This window comes from Hemitrygon akajei, unplaced genomic scaffold, assembly GCF_048418815.1.
Source record: "Hemitrygon akajei unplaced genomic scaffold, sHemAka1.3 Scf000118, whole genome shotgun sequence".
NCBI lineage: Eukaryota > Metazoa > Chordata > Chondrichthyes > Myliobatiformes > Dasyatidae > Hemitrygon > Hemitrygon akajei.
The window spans coordinates 1,254,267-1,274,509 of record NW_027332004.1 but is presented as its reverse complement, the minus strand read 5'-3'; the positions used below and the strand labels follow the sequence as shown (position 1 = coordinate 1,274,509).

Genomic DNA, 20,243 nt, shown 5'->3' with positions numbered 1-20,243 from the left:
CACTGCCTGGATTAGAGGGCATGAGCTATAACGAGAGGCTTGACAAACTTGTGTTGTTTACTCCAGAGCGGCGCAGGCTGGGGCGAGACTGGATGGACGTTTATAAGATTACGAGAGGAATAGATAGAGTGGATATATTTTTCCTGGGGGGTTGAAATGTCTAATACATTTAAGGTGAGAGGAGATGTGAGTGGCAAGTTTGCTTCTTTCCACAGACTAATGAGTAGCTGGAGTCTCTGCCTGTGGGGGGGGGGGGGGGCGAGGTCACCAATCCTGACACGTGATCCCGTTTGCCCCTCCCATTTAACCGCGGATGGGCAGCATCTGGCGTCTGTTTCCGAGGCCCCGCCTTCCGATGATGTAATAATCTCTTCGCGCATGTTCACAGTCTCCGGGTGGACGGTGTTTTCCTCTCCGCTCAGAGCTGAAGTGGGTCGGCTGTGTGTTCAGGAAAGACTTTCGTCTCTTCCGTCGGGATCACTGTCTGCGGGCCGAGGATATCACTTTCCCATCGGTGAGTATTGAGACCGATCCCGAGCGGGGAGATCCGATGTTGGCCGTGAGCCCCGAACTGTGGGCCAGGAATTCATTTGTTTCCCAACTATCTGGGCTCGTCAGAAATGTGTCGACTTCAGTTAATCTGCATTGAACGATCCAAACCAGGAGCCCAGGCTGTCTGTTTCCACAGAATTGAAATTGAAGTCCCGCCGACAGGTCACGTGAGACTGTGTGCCGCAGATTCGCCCCGCCCTCTGCTTTGTGACGCCAGATCACGTGGTGTGATTTTGGCCGCTGAGTCCCATTAACTTACCCGAACTCGCCTCGTTTCCTGAGGCTTCTCGCATTTGTTCTGGAGCTTTATGGCTGTTGTGTCTTCTCCCGGAGTGGGGTGGGTGAGAAAGGAGAACGTCCCAGGTTGTGGGGATCTTTGGTTTCACTGCCTGCTTTACCGAGGGACTGGGAAGTCTAGGGGGAGAATGGTTCGAGCCTCCGCTTCCCGCAGTAGAGCTGAGCCATACATTACTCCTGCACGTTTATAGTCCAGCGACGGCGGTCGGTCCAGTATGGACAAGACAAGATCTGTATCCTAGGAACTGTAATACAAATTTCCTGAAATGGTCCTGTTTTAACCTGGAAATGGAGTGATAGTATAACAGTAAAGGAAGCACAACTTTTCCCTGTAAATTATCCTGGAACTGCTTTGTCTGTTATTCCTGGAAATGTGTCCGGTGCAGTTGTTGCTAATGAGGTTCACATGAATAATCTCAGGAATGATCGGCTTTATGTATGAGGAGCATTTGGTGGCTCTGGACCTGTGCTCAATGGAGTTCAGAGGGACGGTGGGGGTGGTGGAGGGATGGATGGTTAAGTAAACCTACCAAATGTTGAAAAGCCTGGATACAGTGGACATGGAGAGGATGTTTCCATTAGACAGAGAGTCTGTGATCTGACAGCATGGTCTCAGAATAAACTTGCTTCCCTTTAAAACTGAGATGAGAAAAAAATTTTGGCCAAAAGATGTCTGATATGTGGAATTTGTTGCCGCAGAATTTGTTTGAGGCTGCCATTTGGGTCTATTTGTGAAGATTAATATACTGATGATTGCTGAGTAGCTTCAGGGTTACAGGAGAAAGGCAGGAATATGGTGTTGGAATAAAAATCAGCCATGATTGAATGGTTGAGTGGTGGAGCAGACCAGATGGATTGAATCACCTAATTCTGTTCCTGTGTCTTGTGACTGAATGATGGCTCCTTCTTATCCCGTATTGTTTTGTGATGTGTGAGGGACAATTAAAGATTGTTCACTGAGATAATTATATTTGCCAACGTTTAAATTTCAGTGAGTTTTGTTCCTAGTAACATTAAGCAGAAATGTTTGGTCCTCCTTTTCATTGTTAACGTGCTTCATTATCTTTCATGTTAACGTTAGACCTGCAGTGAGAGATTTATTGGAAGAAAAATCACGACTGAAGACAAGGGAACAGCAACAAGTGAACCAGCCCGAGGATTGAGAGCATCAACTGGAGAGAACCCATCTGACTCGGGAGATTCCAGTGATTCAGTCAGGAGAAAGTTTGGTGAGTCTCATTTACTCAAACACTGGTCCTTTAGACATTACATACCTGTACAAAGGAAGGTAGGAAATAGTTGTGAGTGAGACAGAATGTGCCCAGAAGAACCAGTTATGCCAGTACCAGTCAGACCCAGTTGTGAAGAAGCTCCCCCCCACTGCAATATTCCCTTTAAACTTTTCACCCTTCACCCTTAACCCATGTCCTCTGGTTTTTTTCTCCCCCAGCCTCAGTGGAAAAAGCCTGCTTGCATTCACTCTATCTATACCCATCATAATTTTATACATCTCTATCAAATCACCCTCATTCTCCTACGCTCCAGGGAATAAAGTCCTAACCTATTCAACCTTTCTCTGTAACTCAGTTTCTCAAGTCCCGGCAACATCCTTGTAAACCTTCTCTGCACTCTTTCGACCTTATTAATATTCTTCCTGTAATTCGGTGACCAAAATTGCACACACTACTCCAAATTCCCCCTCACTAATGCAATATACAACCTCACCATTACATTCCAACTCTTATACTCAGTACTTTGATTTATAAAGGCCAATGTACCAAAAGCTCTCTTTACTACCCTATCTACATGTGATGACACTTTTAGGGAATTTTGTATCTGTATTCCTAGATCCCTCTGTTCTAGTGCCCTCCTCAGTACCCTACCATTTACCTTGTATGTTCTACCTTGGTTTGACTTTCCAAAGTGCAATACCTCACACTTGTCTGTATTAAACTCCATCTGTCATTTTTCCAGCTTGTACGGATCCCTCTGCAAGCTTTGAAATCCTTATTCACTGTGCACTACACCTCCAATCTTTGTATCATCAACAAATTTGCTGATCCAATTTACCAAATTATTATCCAGATCATTGATATAGATGACAAATAACAATGGACCCAGCATTGATCCCTGTGGTACACCACTAGTCACAGGCCTCCACTCAGAGTAGCAATCCTCCACTACCACTCTCTGACTTCTCCCATTCTCAATTCCCAATCAAATTTACTACCTCACCATGTATACCTTGTGACTGAATCTTCCTAACTAACCTCCCATGCGGGACCTTGTCAAAGGCCTTACTGAAGTCCATGTAGACAACAACCACTGCCTTGCCTTCATCCACTTTCCTTGTAACCTCCTCGAAACTCTCTAATATATTTGTTAAACATGGCACAAAGCCATGTTGACTCTCCCTAATAAGTCCCTGTCTATCTAAATAATTGTCAATCCTATCTCTTAGTACTCCTTCCAATAATTTACCCATGACCGTCATCAAACTTGCCAGCCTATAATTTCCCAGATTACTTTTAGAGCCTGCTTTAAACAACGGAACAACATGAGCTATCCTCCAAATCTCTGGCACCTCACCCGTAGATAACGACTTTTAAATATATCTGCCAGGGCCCCTGCAATTTCAACACTAGTCTCCTTCAAGGTCCAAGGGAATATCCTGTCAGGTCCTGGAGATTTATCTACTCACCTCAAGATAGCAAGCACCTCCTCCTCTTCTCTCTGTATAGGTTCCATGATCTCAATACTTGTTTGCCTTATTTCCATTGACTCCATGCCAGTTTCCCGAGGAAATTCAGACACAAAAAAACCATATCACATCTCCCCAATTTCTTTTGGTTCCATGCATAGCCAACCGCTCTGATCTTCAAGAGGATCAATTTTATCCCATAACTATCCTTTTGCTATTAATATACCTGTGGAAGCTCTTACTATCCTTCACCTTGACTGCCAACGCTACCTCATGTCTTCTTTCAGCCCTCCTGATTTCTTCCTTAAGTATTTGTTTGCACTTTTTATACTCCTCAAGTACCTTCTTTGCTCCCTGTTTCTTATACATGTCATACATCTCTGTCTTCTTTATCAGAGTTCCAATATCCATCGAGAACCAAGGTCCCTTATTCTTATTCACTTTGCCTTTAATCCTGAGACTTTGTTCCCAGGGTGTCCTCATGGGCCATCCAGAAATGATTTCAGCTGGTGACAACCCTGTTTTCCCCTGTGGGGTAACCCTCATGTGGAATCGGGCTAATGGTCGGACCTTCAACCAAGTGAGTCCAGTCTCTGCTGTTAGTCTGGCTAGTTTACTCTTCAGAGTGCCATTGGCTCTTCCCACTCTGCCAGTGGCCCGTGGGTGGTATACACAGCGGAATTGTTGCTTGATAGCTAGTTCGTTACGTACCCCTTTGTTTACTTTCACCACAAAGTGTGGGCCATTGTGAGAGCTCAGCATCTCTGGCAGGCCGTACCTGGGAATTATTTCCCGTAATAATATCTTCATAGCTGTCATAGCAGTATTATTGGTAGTTGGAATAGCTTCAATCCACCTACTAAGCAGATAATAACTAAGCAGTATCTATAGCAATGTACTCAAGGCAATTCAATAAAATCAACTTGTAGACACAAAAAGATCCACCTGGCAAGGGAGACATACCCGGTGTGCAGGGTACAGGTTACCAACCATTCCCTCCTTTCCCAGGTGTGTACAATTGTGTATATGATCGACCAATATCGGTAAAAATTGTGTAGGAACACAAACCTGTCCTGTTGGGTGATTCAAAAAGCTAGGTTGGGTTCTTTCTGGCACCCCATCTGGGACCACAATTTGCGCTCCTCCTCAGAGACGTCCCCCTGAAAAGTACGTACCTCCCTCATGTCTGGCAAACCTGTTCTGCTTAAGTCACAGAGGGATGCTTGACGGGAACCCGAGGGGACTACAACTACCGAGGATTGTGCCGCACTTTTCGCTGTCTCATCCGCTAAAGCATTGCATTTAGTGACTCAGTCGGATATGTGAGTGTGGGCTGCTCATTTAATAACAACCAAAACGTGAGCGGTGTAGAGCGGTGAGTAAGTTGTTTACAAAGGTGGCATTACTAATGGGGTGGCCAGAGGAAGTCAGGAATCCCCATGTTCCCAGAGATCCCCGTAGTCATGTACAATTCCAAATGCATAATGGAGTCTGTATAAATGTTCCCACTTTAGTCTGTTGCTGGGATACAGGCACGAGTCAGAGCAAACAGCTCAGCCTTCTGGGCGGAGACAACTGCTTCAAAAGAGGCCTGTTCAATTACTTCACTGTCCGTCACTATCACATCGTTTCCCTGCTGGATCCACAAAAGAGCTTCCATCCTCAGAAAATGTTGCCTCGGGCTTGAGAGGATATTGAGGAAGGAATGGGAGAGTCTGTCCTTCTTTCATGGTGATCTGGATGCGGGGCAGTTGGTGCTGTCAACTTCATTGTCTGAAATTGAGCAGAGATTATGTGCCATGTCTTGGGTTCAGTCAATATTAAACGAGAGACTTACCAGATGTCCTGTCTTCACCTCAGACTCCTTCCAGTATCAGAGTTGGCCCGCGGCCAAGTCTTGCCAGTCTCCCTTGTTGCTGGAGGCTTGTTTCGTCAGGATGTAGGCAAGGAACCCTAGGCTCTTGGACTTGAACCCAGGGCAAACCCTAACGAAGGTATGGGCAGCCACCAGTCCTGTCTGTCGCCAAAGGAAATCCGGAACTTCGGCCAGTAATGCACTGCCCTCTTTTCCTTAATCCTGTCCAATCACCGTGACTGGGAACTTCTGTCCCTCGTGGGGTGCATGATATTGACTTTCCTCAGTTGAGCACCCCGTAGGGTCATAGCACAGAGTCACGTAGGGGTCGGCCGCTGGCAGAAGGGGTTCAAATGTGGTGGAGTCCAGATTAAGTGCCCACCACTGGGGATTCGGAAACTGGGGAAGCTGTCAGTTGTTCACCTGTCACAGGGTGACAGCATTGTCTGTCTCTCCTTTCCCCCTGTCCTCCACAATCAGCTCCTTTGTTTTTGTGACAATGAGGGAGAGTTTGTTTTCTTGATGCCATATAACAATCACAGCACAGAAACAGGCCATCTCGGCCCTCCTAGACCGTGCCGAACTCTTAATCTCACCTAGTCCCACCTACCCACACTCAGCCCATAACCCTCCACTCCTTTCCTGTCCATATACCTATCCAATTTTACCTTAAATGACACAACGGAACTGGCCTCTACTACTTCTACAGGAAGCTCATTCCACACAGCTATCACTCTCTGAGTAAAGAAATACCCCCTCGTGTTTCCCCTAAACTTTTGCCCCTTAACTCTCAAATCATGTCCTCTCGTTTGAATCTCCCCTACTCTCAATGGAAACAGCCTATTCATGTTAACTCTATCTATCCCTCTCAAAATTTTAAATACCTCGATCAAATCCCCCCTCAACCTTCTACGCTCCAATGAATAGAGACCTAACGTTCAACCTTTCTCTGTAACTTAAGTGCTGAAACCCAGGTAACATCCAAGTAAATCGTCTCTGCACTCTCTCTAATTTATTGATATCTTTCCTATAATTCAGTGACCAGAACTGTACACAATATTCCAAATTTGGCCTTACCAATGCCTTGTACAATTTTAACATTACATCCCAACATCTGTACTCAATGCTCTGATTTATAAAGGCCAGCCTTCCAAAAGCCTTCTTCACCACCCTGTCTACATGAGACTCCACCTACAGGGAACTATGCACTGTTATTCCTAGATCTCTCTGTTCCACTGCATTCCTCAATGCCCTACCATTTACCCTGTATGTTCTATTTGGATTATTCCTGCCAAAATGTAGAACCTCACACTTCTCAGCATTAAACTCCATCTGCCAACGTTCAGCCCATTCTTCTAACTGGCATAAATCTCCCTGCAAGCTTTGAAAACCCACCTCATTATCCACAACACCTCCTACCTTAGTATCATCGGCATACTTACTAATCCAATTTACCACCCCATCATCCGATCATTTATTTATATTACAAACAACATTGGGACCAAAACAGATCCCTGAGGCACCCCGCTAGTCACCGGCCTCCATCCCGCTAAACAATTATCCACCACTACTCTCTGGCATCTCCCATCTAGCCACTATTGAATCCATTTTATTACTCCAGCATTAATACCTAACGACTGAACCTTCTTAACTAACCTTCCATGTGGAACTTTGTCAAAGGCCTTGCTGAAGTCCATATAGACTACATATATAGACCAAGGAGATGGTGGTGGACTTTAGGAGATCTAGGCCTCATATGGAGCCAGTGATCATTAATGGAGAATGTGTGGAGCAGGTTAAGACCTACAAGTACTGGGAGTGCAGTTAGACGAGAAGCTAGACTGGACTGCAACACAGATGCCTTGTGCAGGAAGGCACAGAGTCGACTGTACTTCCTTAGAAGGTTGGCGTCATTCAATGTTTGTAGTGAGATGCTGAGGATGTTCTATAGGTCAGTTGTGGAGAGCGCCCTCTTCTTTGTGGTGGCGTGTTGGGGAGGCAGCATTAAGAAGAGGGACGCCTCACGTCTTAATAAGCTGGTAAGGAAGGCGGGCTCTGTCGTGGGCAAAGTACTGGAGAGTATAACATCGGTAGCAGAGCAAAGGGCGCTGAGTAGGCTACGGTCAATCATGGAAAACCCTGAACATCCTCTACATAGCACCATCCAGAGACAGAGAAGCAGTTTCAGCGACAGGTTGCTATCGATGCAATGCTCCTCAGACAGGATGAAGAGATCATTACTCCCCAATGCCATTTGGCTTTACAATTCAACCGCCAGGAGTAAGATATGTTAAAGTGCCGGGGTTAGGACTCAATGTATTTAAGTAATCTACTTAAGAACTTTTTAAAAGCTATTTATTAATGCTTATTGAGATAGTGATTTAGATGCATATCATATTTTTACTGAGTTAAGTATTGTATGTAATTAGTTTTGCTACAACAAGTGTATGGGACATTGGAAAAAATGTTGAATTTCCCCATGGGGATGAATAAAGTATCTATCTATCTATCTATCTATCCATCTATCTATAATCCACTGCCTTACCCTCATCAACATTCCTCGTAACTTCTTCAAAAAATTCAATAAGGTTTGTCAAACATGACCTTCCACGCACAAATCCATGCTGGCTACTCCTAATCAGATCCCGTCTATCCAGATAATTATAAATACTATCTCTAAGAATACTTTCCATTGATTTACCCACCACTGATGTCAAACTGACAGGTCTATAATTGCTAGGCTTACTTCTAGAACCCTTTTTAAACAATGGAACCACATGAGCAATACGCCAATCCTCCGGCACAATCCACGTTTCTAATGACATCTGAAAGATCTCCGTCAGAGCTCCTGCTATCTCTACATAAACTTCAGATGTTATCTCTACACATACCAGTCAGATGTTGTTCAGACTTCAGACAGAGTCAGCAATCAAATGGTTGAGCATGGTGCGATGAATGTGCTGAGCTCCATATGTCACAATGCAAGAAGCATCTTAGGAAAGCCAGATGAGTTCAGGAAAGGGAATTTGTAGACATCATTGGGATGTGGTGGCACCCAACAGTCTGAGGGATTCAGGGGAACAAATTTGTAGAGAGATTGCAGACCATCCCAAGAAACAAAAGTTGATTCAGTAAGTGATTTTAACTTTCCATGTGTTGACTGGGACTCCCATACTGTAAAAGAACTAGATAGGATAGTTTGTCAAATGTGCCCTTAATCGGTACGTAAAATTCCCGATGTAGAAGTGTGTAATAAGCTGTTAGGCAATGATCAGGGCTGGCGACAGAAATTAGTGATCATAATGCCAAGAAATTCAAAATAAAGATGGAAAAAGAGAGGTCTGGAGCATGAGTTTAGATTCTAAATTGGAGAGAGGTCAATTTTGATGGTGTCAGAAAGGATCTGACAGGTGTGGTTTGGGACAGGCTGTTTTCTGATAAAGGAGTACTTTGTAAGTGGGAGGCCTTCAAAAGTGAAATTTTGAGGGTGTAGAGTTTCTATGTGCCTAACAATGTAAAAGTTGAAATGTAACTGGTGCAGGGAACCTTGGCTTTCAGGAGATACTGAAGCCCTGGATATTTTGTTCTTTTAAATGCCTCAGACATTTGAGTGCTACCAAGACTCTTTAATCATCATCCATGCTCTGAGCTCATCTGAACTTTTTCTTTCTTTGTTGTCTGTTGGTTTCTAGCTTCCCAATAGCTTTTGCATTTTTGTTTGCCCTCTCTTTGGCTTTTATGTTGGCTTTGGCTCCTCATTACAGCCACTGTTGTGTCCTCCTGCCTTTCCAATGCTTGCATTTCTTTGGGATGTATCGATCGCTCAGCTCCCGAATTGCTCCCAGAAACTCCAGCCATTGCTGCTTCATTGTCACTCCAACCTTTTCCCTTCCAAACAAGTTTGTCCAGCTTCTCTGTCATAGAATCATGGAGACGTTCAATATGGAAACAGGCCATTTGGCCCATCTAGTCAATGCCAAAAAAACACTTAAGCTGTCTATTGCAAGTACCTGCACCGAGACCATCACCCTCCATACCCCTACCATCCAGGCTTCCTTCAAAACCTCTTTGAAATGGTGAAACCGAGCTCATATTCACCACGTGCTGACATCTCATTCCACACTCTCACGACCATTTCAGTAAAGAGCTTTTCCAAATGTTCCCATTAAATTTCCATCTTCCCCACTTACCCATGGCCTCTGGTTGTCATCCCACACAACCTTGGTGGAAAAAGCTGTTTACATTTACCTTATCTATACCCTCATAATCTTGTATACTTCTAACAATTTCCCAAAGCAATGTACAATTTCCTTGTTTATGTTTAGAGCCTTTTTTAGGTGTATAAGATGATGAGGGGCATTGATCGTGTGGATAGCCAGAGGTTTATTCCCAGGGCTGAAATGGCTAACACGAGGGGGCATAGTTTTATGGTACTTGGAAATAGATACCGAGGGGATGTCAGGGGCAAGTTTTTTACACAGAGAGTGGTGGGTGCGTAGAATGCACTGCAGGCTATTTGTGTGAGAGTGTTTCAGTTACTGTGGGGCCAGGAGCCCATGCAGCTCAGTGGGAACAGGGAATAATACCAATGGAAAGAGTCAAACTGAGTCAGGTCACAGATTGGAGATGGCAGAAATGCCCCATTCTTATAGAGACGGGAAGAGCATCAGAGAGTTTGATGATCATTCCAGATACCAGCACTCTGCCCAGTTAGAAGATGATTTCCCTCTCCAACTTGGGATGAACTTCACTGTAAGAGTGTGTTGCCAGATCACACCTTGACAACTCAAGTGATCTCATATGAAAAGTTGTCCTACACAAATTGATGGATTTTGTAAATCTTTTTACAGGCTAAAAACAACAAGGAATTTATCTATGGGAATCTCGAACACAACACGCCAATTTTGCTGTCTCTGTCCAGATATTTAGTAAGTGAAGCAAGGGATACACTCGATCATCCTTCCTGCTCAGACTGTGGGGAGGGATTCATTTAGTCAACTGACCGACTGGCACAGCGGTCATTTTACATAGGGGAGAGGCCGTTCATCTGCTGTGACTGTGAGAATGGATTCAGTGGGTCTTCTCAACTGAAGGTACATCAGCAAGTTAACTCTGGACAAGGCCATTCACCTATTCTGTGTGTGGGAAGGGATTCAGTCGTCTTCCCACCTGTGGACACACCAGTCAGTTCACACTGGGCAGAGGCTGCTCATCTGCTGAAGTTGTGGGGCAGGATTCACTCGGTCTTCTGACCTAATGGCTCACCAGCGAGTTCACAACGGGGAGCAGCCGTTCACCTGCTCGGACTGTGGGAAAGGATTTACTTACTCATCCCAACTGATGGTACATCAGCGAGTTCACACCGGAGAGAGGCCATTCACCTGCTCAGACTGTGGGGAGGGATTCACAGAGTTCTCTGGCCTGCAAGCACACAAGTCAGTTCACACTGGGGAAAGGCCGTTCAACTGCTCAGACTGTGGCAAGGGATTCACACAGTTCTCTGGCCTGCAAGCACACCAGTCAGTTCACACTGGCAAGAGGCCGTTCACCTGCTCAGACTGTGGGAAGGGATTCACTCTGTCATCTTACCTACTGACACACCAGTCAGTTCACACTGGAGAGTGGCCATTCACTTGCTCGGAGTGTGGGAAGGGATTCACTCGGTCATCTCAACTGAAGGTACATCAGGGAGTTCACACTGGGGAGAGGCCATTCACCTGCTCAGACTGTGGGAAGGGATTCACTTTGTCATCTCAACTGAAGGTACATCAACGAGTTCACACCGGAGAGAGGACGTTCATCTGCTCAGACTGTGGGAAGGGATTCACTCTGTTATCTTACCTACTGACACACCAGTCAGTTCACACTGGAGAGTGGCCATTCACCTGCTCGGAGTGTGGGAAGGGATTCACTCGGTCATCTCAACTGAAGGTACATCAGCGAGTTCACACTGGGGAGAGGCCGTTCACCTGCTCAGACTGTGGCAAGGGATTCACACAGTTGTCTGGCCTGCAAGCACACCAGTCAGTTCACACCGGCAAGAGGCCGTTCACCTGCTCAGACTGTGGGAAGGGATTCACTCTGTCATCTTGCCTACTGACACACCAGTCAGTTCACACTGGAGAGAGGCCATTCACCTGCTTGGAATGTGGGAAGGGATTCACTCGGTCATCTCAACTGAAGGTACATCAGCGAGTTCACACTGGGGAGAGGCCGTTCACCTGCTCAGACTGTGGGAAGGGATTCACACAGTTAGCTACCCTACAAGCACACCAGTCAGTTCACACTGGGGAGAGGCCGTTCACCTGCATATTCTGTGGGAAGGGATTCACTCAATCATCTCAATTGAAGGTACATCTGCGAATTCACACTGTGGAGAGGCCATTCACCTGCTCAGACTGTGGGAAGAGATTCACTCTGCCATGCAACCTACAGAAACACCAGCGAGTTCACACTGGGGAGAGGCCGTTCACCTGCTCAGACTGTGGGAAGGGATTCACTCAATCATCTCAATTGAAGGTACATGAGCGAATTCACACTGGGGAGAGGCCATTCACCTGCACAGACTGTGGGAAGAGATTCACTCTGTCATGCAACCTACAGAGACACCAGCGAGTTCACACTGGGGAGAGGCCGTTCACCTGCTCAGACTGTGGGAAGGGATTCACACAGTTATCTGTCCTACAAGCACACCAGTCAGTTCACACTGGGGAGAGGCTGTTCACCTGCATATTCTGTGGGAAGGGATTCACTCAATCATCTCAATTGAAGGTACATGAGCGAATTCACACTGGGGAGAGGCCGTTCACCTGCACATTCTGTGGGAAGGGATTCACTCAATCATCTCAATTGAAGGTACATGAGCGAATTCACACTGGGGAGAGGCCATTCACCTGCTCAGTCTGTGGGAAGAGATTCACTCTGTCATGCAACCTACAGAGACACCAGCGAGTTCACACTGGGGAGAGGCCGTTCACCTGCTCAGACTGTGGGAAGGGATTCACTCAGTCATCACAATTGAAGGTACATGAGCGAATTCACACTGGGGAGAGGCCATTCACCCCCTGTTAATGTGGGAATGTATTCACTCAGTCATCTAACCTTATGTAACTCTCGCTCCGGCTAGCAGCTTAATATAGGGGTGATAGCCCCCTACCTCGGCCAAATTTGGGTGGATGCTGTGCCGTGTCCCCTGTTACAAATCAGTACCCCAAAATAACAAAAGGTACACAATATGTGATTAATAATTCTTACTTTGACTATAGGGTTAGTGAAGTAAAAAAAAACAGGGCCCACTCTCCCCATTCGTGGCTTCTCATCTCTCCTAAGCAAAAGCCCATGAAATTCTCTCATCCAGACTCACAAGAAGGAACATTTCTGTCATTGGATAGCCCAGCACTCCAAAACCTTCTTATCTCTAGTTGTAACCTAGACATTGCTGCTACAGAGAAACCATTACCTTAGCAGTGAAACATTACAGAGAGGCCATTAAATCAACAGTGAAACCTTACAGCGTGTTACACTTACAACACACTACCGGGTTCACACAGGGGAGAAAGTTTCAATAAGCTGCATGCTGGATATTTGTCCATCAATGTTGCTGAATGCAATTTTGAGAGTGACTGTAGGTGTTGAACTCTGCAGTAATTGCTGCTGCTCCCCAGGCATGGGAGGAGTTTCTTCTGCTGCATATTCACCTTTAATGGGACTAGATCTGTGACAAATGAATCAGTTCTATCTTAAACACTGTCTCCGGTACTTAGTGAATTTATAACACACCTAGTATACAGTAGAGAGTCAACTCAGGCCAGCTGAACCCTGCCATTGATTCTGTTCCACAACAGATCTTTCAAATCTTCCCCTGTTGTTCACCTCTCACTCTCCCTGGGATGAGGTCCAAATAGTCACCACTGTGTGGGTGAAGAGGTTTCCCTTGAATTTTCTGCAGACTGAAGAAGTCGAGCTGACTGCAGTTCTGTCTGAGATGTTCTTCGCCCCTCTAATCTCCGGGCTGAGGAAGAATGACATTGGGAGTTTACCTCCTTAATCACGATTCATGTCCACATTATGGATCGCTTTCCCCACTTCTAAAGTGTTGTTAGCGAACATCACTGTCCTCTAAAGACTGAAAGCAGAGTGGGAAACCATCAATTGGATTTTCAACGAAGCTGGTTCAGAAACCAGAGGCGAGTCTGCACAGAGCAGAGTTTGGGGCTCTAAACGATGGTCGGGGTAAGAACGTATGATGAGGAGAAGGGATTCAGCAGCAGGGCATGGCAACAAATGACATTTGGAAGCAGATTGACGGAGAAAGTAACTAGGTTATCTGACTGATGACACAAACACTACCTGTGGTGAGGTGCTCCACTGGTTGAGGAACACGTGTGTTGGGAATGGTTTTATCTATTGGGGGAGATGCTCCTGCTTGTTTATCCTGTAATATAACCAGATGGATTGACCTATCTGAAATAATGTATTGATGATCATATAATTTGTAAGATTTTGACTCTAAAACTGGATCAGGCTTGAATTTATGGTGCCTTCATGAGGTGATGGAGGGCATTCGTGAGTTTGTGTTTTAAAGCAAGATTTTGGTGAATGATATTTGCCACTTGATTGTACCTTTGTAAGTAATCAGATTGAGTTAAACTGCTGCAGGATCCTGGAAAGTGTTGGATTGTGTCTGGTTTCACTTGGCCTTTTCTGCACTTACTGCCTTGTTTGTTTATATTTCAAGTATTCTGCATTTTTTTTCTTTTGTTAACCACTTTGTCCTGTATTTGGACGCTAATTGGCAGACGAAATAATTTGGTTATCTGACTGACGAACAATGCCTGTGGTGGAGGCACATGTGTGTGTTGAGAATGGTTATACCTATTGAGGGAGTTATTCCTGCTTGTTTATCCTGTAATATTATATCCAAATGGTTATTTGAGATGATCCTATCTGAAATAATGTATTGATTATCATATAAATTGGTGGATTATGTCCTTAACTGAATCAGGCTTGAATTTAGGGTGCCTTAATGAAGTTACCGTGGTCATTCATCCATTTGTATTTTAAAGCAAGATTTTGGTGAATGATATTTGCCACTTGATTGTACCTGCGTAAGTAATCAGATTGAGTTAAACTGCTGCAGGATCCTGGAATGTGTTGGACTGTGTCTGGTTTATCTTGGCCTTTTCTGCACGTACTGCCTTGTTTGTTTGTATTTCATGAAGTTTTGATTTGTTTTACTTTTGTTACCCACCTCGTCCTGTATTTCCGCAAGGAACTCCTCTGTTTTCGGGAAGAGGTCTCCAACACTCAGTTAGGTGCTCGATGCTTCCTTGTCACCATCTTATCTGCTCAGATCATTGGGATGTCTCCCATGGAGGGTCATACTCATTTCACTGGTTAATGTTTTCTTCCAGAGTGATGATTTATTTTTCTGAGCCAGCTTCTCATTTAAGTTTTCTGATCTGTATTTCTTATCATAATTGCATATACACACATGGAGTCTGTTCAGTTCCTCCGCCATATCATTATCTCCATTTACAATTTCTCCAGCATCATTTTCTTTTGGTCCTATATCTACTCTCACCTGTCTTTTACTCTTTATATACTTGAAAAAGCTTTTAGTATCCTTTTTGATATTATTTGCTATCTTTCTGTCATAGTTCTTCGTTTCTCTATTAATGACCTTCATACTTTCCTTTCATAAGTTTTTTAAAAAACTTCCCAATCCTCTGTCTTCACACTAAGTTTTGCTTCCTTGTATGCCCTCTGCTTTGCTTTTACTTTGACTTTGACTTCTCTTGTCAGCCACGGTTACATCCTTTATCCATTCGAAAACTTCTTTTTCTTTGGAATATATCTGTCTTGCACTTTCCTCACTTCTTGCATAAACTCCAGCCACTGCTGCTCTGCCGTCCTTCCAGCTAGTGTCCCTTTCCAGTCAACCTTGGCCAGTTCCTCTCTCATGCCACTGTAATTTCCTTTACTCCACTGAAATATCGACACATCTGATTTCAGCTTCTCTTTCTCAAATTTCACAGTGAACTCAATCATGTTGTCATCAATAAGGGTTCCTTCACTTCCATCTCTCCAATTACCTCTGGTTCATTACACAATACCCAATCCAGTACAGACGATCCCCTAGTGGGCTCAACAACAAGCTGTTCTAAAAAGCCGTCTCGTAGACATTCTAGAAATTCACTCTCTTGAGTTCCATTGCCGACCTGATTTTCCCAATCCACTCTTCCAGTAGCGATCTGATTTTCCCAATGATTTTCCTTGATTTTGACCCCTTGTCAAAATGTCTGCTACTGTGAATAGATCAGCGAGTAAAAGACGACCTGATTTCCAAAAGGCATAAAGTTAGAGATGACAAATTTCTTTAATATTTAAGGAAGATTACATTTTTATTTCAATCTATTACAGTTTGAAAATAACAACAAAAGGAAAAGGGCCAGAAGCAAATGTTTGGGTACCCTACATGTTCAGTAGCACCCCCTTTGGCAAGTATCACAGCTTGTAGACACTTTTTGTAGCCAGCCAAGAGTCTTTCAATTCCTGTTTGGGCAAATTTCTGGGTTCAGACATTAGTAGCAATGTACTTACTGTGGAAATTACAAATCACAATATTATTAGAATCACAGAGCCAAGCAGCAATGAAACAGGCCCATCAGCCCTTCTAGTCAATGCCGACCTGTTTTTGTTGTTACTGCCCATTTCCAGCTACCTGCACCAGAGCCTCCGTACACCTCCCATCCACGTCCTCACCCAAATTCCTCTTTAGTGTCTAAATCAAACCCACATCCTCCAAATCCACAGGCAGCTCATTCTACACTCTCACCAACCTCCCAGTGAAGAATTCCCCTTCAGATTCCCCGAAAATAATTCACTTTCACCCTGAACTTATGTCCAATGTTAGGGTGAGAGGGAGGATGGGGCAGAGAGGGAAGACAGTAAGGGGAGGGGTGGTCGAGTGCGGAGAGGGAAACAGAGCAAAGTGTTTATACTTAATATTTTTGAGAAAAACTAATTGTTTGAACTTGCTGCAAACCTACTCTCCATATCCTGTATATTCTTAACCAGATTATTGATCGAGATGACAAGTAGCAATGGCTGATGTTCAAAGTAAATTTTATTATCAGAGTACATAAATTTTATATAGTCACATACCACATAAAACCCTGAGATAGTTTTTCCTACAGGAACGCTTAGCAAATCTTTAGAATAATAACAGGATCAATGAAAGATCAAGTGAAGCATCGAATTCAACTGTGCAAATGCAAATATAATTAAATATCAATGAATAATGAGAGCAATGGGGTGTAACCCTGGGGAACCTCACTAGGCCGGGGCCTCGAGTCCAATAAACAGCCTCCCACCATCACTCTCTGCTTCCTACCATCAAGACAACTGTGCATCCAGTGAGCCAGCTCTCCCTGGATCCCGTGTGATCTGACTTTCCACAGCAACTTACCATGCTGAACCTTATCAAAGGCCTCACTGATGCCCATATCAGCCCCGATCCTGGGACAGAGGTGTCACCGATCAGAGGGCATGGATTTAAGCAGAGGATGAAGAGGTTTAGAGGGATCTGAGGAAGAGATTTCTCACTCAGAGGGTAGTTGGAATCTGGAACTCACTGCCCGAGGTGGTGGTGGAAGCAGGTCCCTTCACAACATTTATGAAGAGGATGAGCATTGAAACTGCCGAGATACAGTCGGCTATGAACCAAGTGCTGATAAATGGGACCAGTGTAGACAGTGAGTGGATGGTCAGAACAGGTATGGCCGGCCAAAGGCCTGTTTCCGTGCTGTGTGATCCACCACTCCGGACATGCTAAATTAACGATGGTGGCACCGCAAGGCATTGATTTCAAAACTCCACACCCCTCTCCAACCTGAAATAAACCAGACTGCACCCTTTTGTCACCACTGTGAGTATCAGTTTCTGTCAAGGTAGCATAGAGATTGGTCACTTCTGCTAAACAACTGGCAATTGATGAAGTTTCTGTGTCTTCTTACATTAATGTTGCTGCCTTACAGCAAGACTAACCCTCTCACTGTGTCAGAATCAGTGATTAAATCAGACCCCAAACACTGTGCTTTCACCCCTGCACGTTATAACTGGAACCATCTCACTGAGGGTCTGATGGAGACATGGGATCACATCTCCCCTGCTTCTGACATTTCAAATACCCTCAGAATGGTTTTCTGATTCAGTCTGAAGGTTATGGTACATTCAGCTCGTCCTCAGACCTGACAAACCATGTCTTCCCACAGCTGGTTCCACCTGTTGGTGTGTCCTCTTTCCTCCACCTCCAGGGAAGCTGCATCTCCACACAAACTCCTCACTTGAGACGACTGTCTGTACCCGTGACACAGGAAATCACATCACTGTCACTCTCCTGATACCGTGTCTGACCTGCTCACCTCCGGGTATCCTCCATCAACAAACCTCTTCCTCAGTCACCACCTGTGAGATTATAAAAACACTATTAAAACGATCTATCAGACAGCTCCTGTACCCCTCCACCTCTGACCATGCTGCGCTGGTTATAACTCTTTCTCCCTTTGCAAACTCCAGATGTCCCACTAGATCCGAACCATCTGTACAAACCCGTGTCCTCCTCTGATGCAAAGGTCACTGACCTCCCCCCCCCCCCCCCCCTTCCCAATCTGCAGTCGCAGCCCATGATGGTGACAGCGGCTCGCAGACTCTACGGCTTTGTAACAAACACAATGTTAACAGCAAGATTGCACAGTAATTAATATGAACAGAGAATTGCTGCTTCCTGAAAGGACACGCCAACTGGCTCATCCAATTGCTCAGATTCTCCCTAATTAACAACTTATTTTGTCCCGGGACCTCTCTTCCCCGGGTTACGGAACGTCCGATCACCACTCTGCTCCCACATCCCTCATCCGACCACTCACCCCACACCTATACATCCACCTATCAGCTCTATCCACACACACAGACAGATCCCCTTCGTTCCAAGCATCCTTCCGGCTCGGGGAACCACAACTTACCGATCCCACAGGGTTCGGGCGCAAAGCTAAAACCGGGGCTGCGGGACCGGAGAGCCCGGAGCTTCCAGCCGTCCGGCAGAGCTCGATCCCAGGCCTTTCCCTCTGCAGTCGGCCCCGATTTACACAACCCCGGGATCAGCCCTTTACTCACCGCTGCCCGAATAGGAAAACGCCGCGCCTGCGTTTAGCAGGAGGTACTCCGAAGCAACACCGGTGGACAGAGGTCTGCACAGCGGCACCAGTGGCCGGAGGCGGAAGCGGCACCGGAGAGGTAAATCACAAATAATACGTACACAACGCTGGAAGAATTCAGCATCCGTGAGAAAAGAGTAGCCAACGTTTCGGGACGAGACCCTTCATCAGGAATGGGGGGGAAGAGAGGGCCGAAGCCCAGTAATAGAGATAGGGGAGGGGGAAGGGCTAGAGACGCCAGGTGGAGAACCAATCAGAGGAAAGATAAAGGGGGGTGGGGATAAGCACCAGTGTAGAGGCGGCCGCACGGGAGCAGCGGACACAACAGGCGACCCCGGAAGATTCACAGGTGAAGTGTCGCCTCACCTGGAAGGATGTTTGGACAATGGAGAGAGTTCGACCGTCCGGCCCTTTCACTGTGACACCCCGAACTCCACATCAAATCCGTCCAAACAAATCTGGGTGAACTTTAATGACCAATAAATATAATTCCTCTCAGCGATCAGCTGTCTGAGTGATTCCCTGATTCTGAGAGGAAGGGGTATCTATGGTCCACACTGTCAGGGTGTTGAGTTTACCAGGAGACAAAGACTGCAGGGACGAGAGGTTTTCTGTTGACTAATAACTGTGTGTGGACCCCGCTGGCAATTCTGGTGTTGTGACCCGAATCGAGACAAACACCACGCTGCCCACTCCACCAACAACACGGCACAGCCGGACACATAACAGCGGACTTTACATCCCACAACACTGGATTCAGTGATGAAACCCGTGATTAATGTTGTTGACCCACTGAAAAGTCCATTAAGGTGCTTTTAAATGCCAGCGCTCTCCCACAGGTGACGTCACACAGCTCCTCCCCCCACGCGCCTGACGTCACACACGGGCTCCCCACACCGGGATCTGCCCTCACGTGCGCGGTGTCTTACGTCACCCACGCGCTGCTGTGCTCGAGCTTTATCGGTTAAACGGCTGGGCTAATAATCACGTGACCAGCCCCTCCCGCACCGCTGTCAACAGAGGATTCAGGAGCTGCGCTATTCCCATTGGTGCGAAGCGATGTCAATCACAGGTTACAACCATTCGTGGAGGCGGACAAGCCGAGTGGGCGTTACCCCGCTGAGTTCGTCTCCCGCTCAAGCGCCGACCGCCTCCTCAGAGCGGAGAAAACCTCAAAGTAAATGTCCGCTTTCTGATTTAATTCCATTTCCCTCCGAGGGAAGTTGGGGCGTTTGTGAAGCGTCTCCTGCGGCCGGAGTCTGATGTATCGCTGAGAGGTAGGACGAGACCGCTCGGCCCGTCGGTTTGATGCCGGTTCCCCGGGGAGGGATTTTATTGAAAGGGTAAAGATGGTGAGAGAGGGGGCGGACAGGATGTTTGTCCCGGTGGGGACAGGAGGGGCTCATTTGTGGAAATGTCTGGGCCCACGGTGGTGTCGAGCAGAGGGATTCACCACATTGGGGGCAAACACCGGCAGACTGTTGCCCTGCAAGCGGGGCCGATGGTCTGGACAAAGTGACAATTATTTGTGCTTTGTTGAGATTGTACCTGGAATATGGTGTAAAATCCCGATCCCCACACTAACACGGGTTATACAGACCAAAGGACAAACTGCCGGAGG

General features: G+C 46.0%; 2 protein-coding genes across 7 annotated transcripts in view; both read left to right on the top strand.

The window, feature by feature from the left end:
* LOC140723535 (NACHT, LRR and PYD domains-containing protein 3-like) overlaps window positions 1-20,243 on the top strand; it is a 488,497-nt gene that overhangs the window by 210,526 nt on the left and 257,728 nt on the right. The gene's annotated exons all lie outside the window — the stretch shown is intronic.
* LOC140723539 (uncharacterized) lies at window positions 360-14,554 on the top strand. Of its 3 annotated transcripts, none has more exons than XM_073038113.1 (4): window positions 360-514; window positions 1,931-2,078; window positions 4,760-4,925; window positions 10,256-14,554. In XM_073038113.1, exon 4 carries the CDS (start codon window positions 10,662-10,664, stop codon window positions 12,474-12,476), a length of 1,815 nt encoding a protein of 604 aa, XP_072894214.1. In that variant the 5' UTR covers window positions 360-514; window positions 1,931-2,078; window positions 4,760-4,925; window positions 10,256-10,661; the 3' UTR covers window positions 12,477-14,554. The 3 variants fall into 3 exon arrangements, with proteins under 3 accessions (XP_072894214.1, XP_072894215.1, XP_072894216.1); XM_073038115.1 differs by lacking the exon at window positions 360-514 and adding an exon at window positions 793-889; XM_073038114.1 differs by lacking the exon at window positions 4,760-4,925.

Bases quoted from the DNA above. Each gene is read 5' to 3' on its own strand.
- LOC140723539 (XM_073038114.1), top strand. From the start codon at position 10,662: ATGGCTCACCAGCGAGTTCACAACGGGGAGCAGCCGTTCACCTGCTCG.